The 2,381-nt window shown below is 31.8% G+C and overlaps 1 protein-coding gene across 1 annotated transcript in view; it reads left to right on the top strand.

The window, feature by feature from the left end:
- Window positions 1–291: 291 nt before the first annotated feature.
- The window catches only part of LOC106869836 (protein LSM12), a 24,134-nt gene continuing 22,044 nt past the window's right edge, over window positions 292–2,381 (top strand). The window contains exons 1-2 of the mRNA XM_014915737.2: window positions 292–354; window positions 1,295–1,436. Coding sequence (XP_014771223.1) covers window positions 349–354; window positions 1,295–1,436 — 148 coding nt within the window. The 5' untranslated portion in view covers window positions 292–348. The remainder of the gene's footprint in view (window positions 355–1,294; window positions 1,437–2,381) is intronic.

The raw sequence follows: 2,381 nt of genomic DNA, 5'->3' as shown, positions 1-2,381 counted from the left end.
AAAAAAAAAAAAAAAAAAAAGAAGAGAAAGTTATTGTTAAAGAAAGTAGAGAAATATATACATATTTTTAATAACGATAGCACAAAATAATGTAGAGGGTAAAGTTCATTAAAAAAAAAAAGCAAGCAACTTTTAACATGGTAACAGCTAAAGGAGATAATTAGTATTTAGTGAGTAGAAATGGTAAAAGATTAGTTGGAAGAATGAACTTTCGATAAATATATAATGGTTAGAAAGAAAATATATTTGTAATTATCAATTAATTAGGCTTTAATTTTTAGTTCTTCATTCCCAACACTGAATTCGTTTTTTTTAAATACATCTTCACTCAACAACCTGTAATACAAAATGTGGGTATGTATATTTAATTATATGTGTATATACTATATATATATACATATATATTTACTGTGATTGAAAGGTAAACATTAATATATAAAGTTAAATTAAATACCTTTAGAATTGAATCGCAATTAAGGGTAACTTGATCACGACACGCAAGCAATCAGGTACATACATAACGGATGTATGGAGCGACTACTCACCCTCAACTTGGTTTCTAATCACAAGTGGCAAAGCAAAGTCCATGTTTGTTATTCGTGTCCACATGGTGCTCTGTAACCACGTTTTACGTGATGAGCTCCATTCTGAGTTTTCTAGCTTCGAATCATTTCCCGATTCATTAAATATAAATCACAATTTCCTTGGGAAATTAAAAAAATTACTTCTTAAATATTGCATAAAGTTAATGCTTTTCTGGATAATAAAATGATTATATTATAAAACATTACTCTATCGGTTCCCCACCTCTTGAAAAATTAAGGTATGGTGCATCAAAGCTTAACGCCTACAGAAGCAAATTACGGAATGACATAACATACATCTTGTAATTACCTTTTTCTTTTAATTTATACTTTATTACTATCCAGATTTATTTCAGAGGATAAATGCTATGCTTAAAATTCTTTATTAAATTTTCACATAAATCGTTAAAAATGATAGAAATGTAATTTCGTCATTTACTTCACGGCATACAAATTATTACCCTTTTAATCTTCCGTATTTTAACAATGCTGTACTTCATTTTCTCCCCTTTTTCTTCTGCATGCAAATAATCTAAATTATTATTTGGTAGAAATTTATTTTATTTTTCTTAAATGCTTATAGATGCTGGAAACAATTTCGAAAATTTTTGCTACTGTAATAGTTATGAAATTTTTTGAGCCTGCAATAAACTTTTGAATTTGATATGTATTTTTTTTTTTATTCACTGCCTGAAACCGTCTTCACTAAGGTGAAAATGAAGCTGTATCAAAATATGGCGGACAGTGAATGTTTCATTGTTGGAAGCCGGATTTCTTGCACCACCGTTTATAACGAGAAACTGGAAGGAGAGGTCGCTGCTTTCGACATAGGTACCAAATTGCTAATAATTAGTATCCTTTTTACCTTCGCTTTTACCTCCTGTATGTTTGTATATTTTGTTCTTTGCAGTAAATATCTTTGTAGTGAGAGGACCGTGTGCCGGAGAGAGAGAGACAGAGACACGGACAAGAGTTTCTGCCGGCAACAACACTTAATGTTGTAATTATACTTGTAGATTTTTATTGTTATTTAACCTCAGGTCAGCTGTGACCATCCTGTGTATTTTGTTCATGAATGGCTGTATCTAGCACTCCATGTACTCGGATACTTAAAAATGGTAGGATGTGAATTGAGGTATATTATCCTGCTATTTCTACCACGTTAAGTATTATTAATTCTTGTTTAGCATTTGGTTAGCTTTGATTGTGTGGACAGACCTTATCAAAGACATAATGATTACGATCACCCTGTGTTTTATTAATAGCATATCTAGGACTACACCATTATCTCGTGTATATCCTTAAAATGGTTGAGTATGATATATGAGGAAGATTTGACTGCTATATCTAATCTAGCAGGTTGAGATGAAATTCATTAGTTCCAGGTCAGCCCCTTTCGGGTGTACCGACGATCAAAGACTTTCCATCAATAAACATCTTCTTATTCACATATATACCAAAATATTCTTAGGTCAATTTATATTCCTATAACGCATCCGACATGTGAGTGGAATTCGAAGATCGATGACTCTACTGTACAGTGTGTCCTTCCGTTTCTAAGACAGACTGAGGGAGGTTTGGCTGCTGTTTTTACCGGGTCGATTAAGATTTAACTGCTTGTTTCTGATGACCACTATACACATAATTTCTTGTACTAGTATTACTACTACTACTACTACTACTACACAAACACTGAACACCTCTTCTTCTTCATCCTTGTCTCATCAGTAATTGTTGCTACTCCCCAAACTCTTAAGCTTATCAAAATACACTCATATATATATATTTATATATATA

The sequence above is a fragment of the Octopus bimaculoides genome, chromosome 9 (assembly GCF_001194135.2).
Source record: "Octopus bimaculoides isolate UCB-OBI-ISO-001 chromosome 9, ASM119413v2, whole genome shotgun sequence".
Lineage (NCBI taxonomy): Eukaryota > Metazoa > Mollusca > Cephalopoda > Octopoda > Octopodidae > Octopus > Octopus bimaculoides.
The sequence above is the reverse complement of the archived record's forward strand: the minus strand, read 5'-3'. Positions and strand labels throughout refer to the sequence as shown.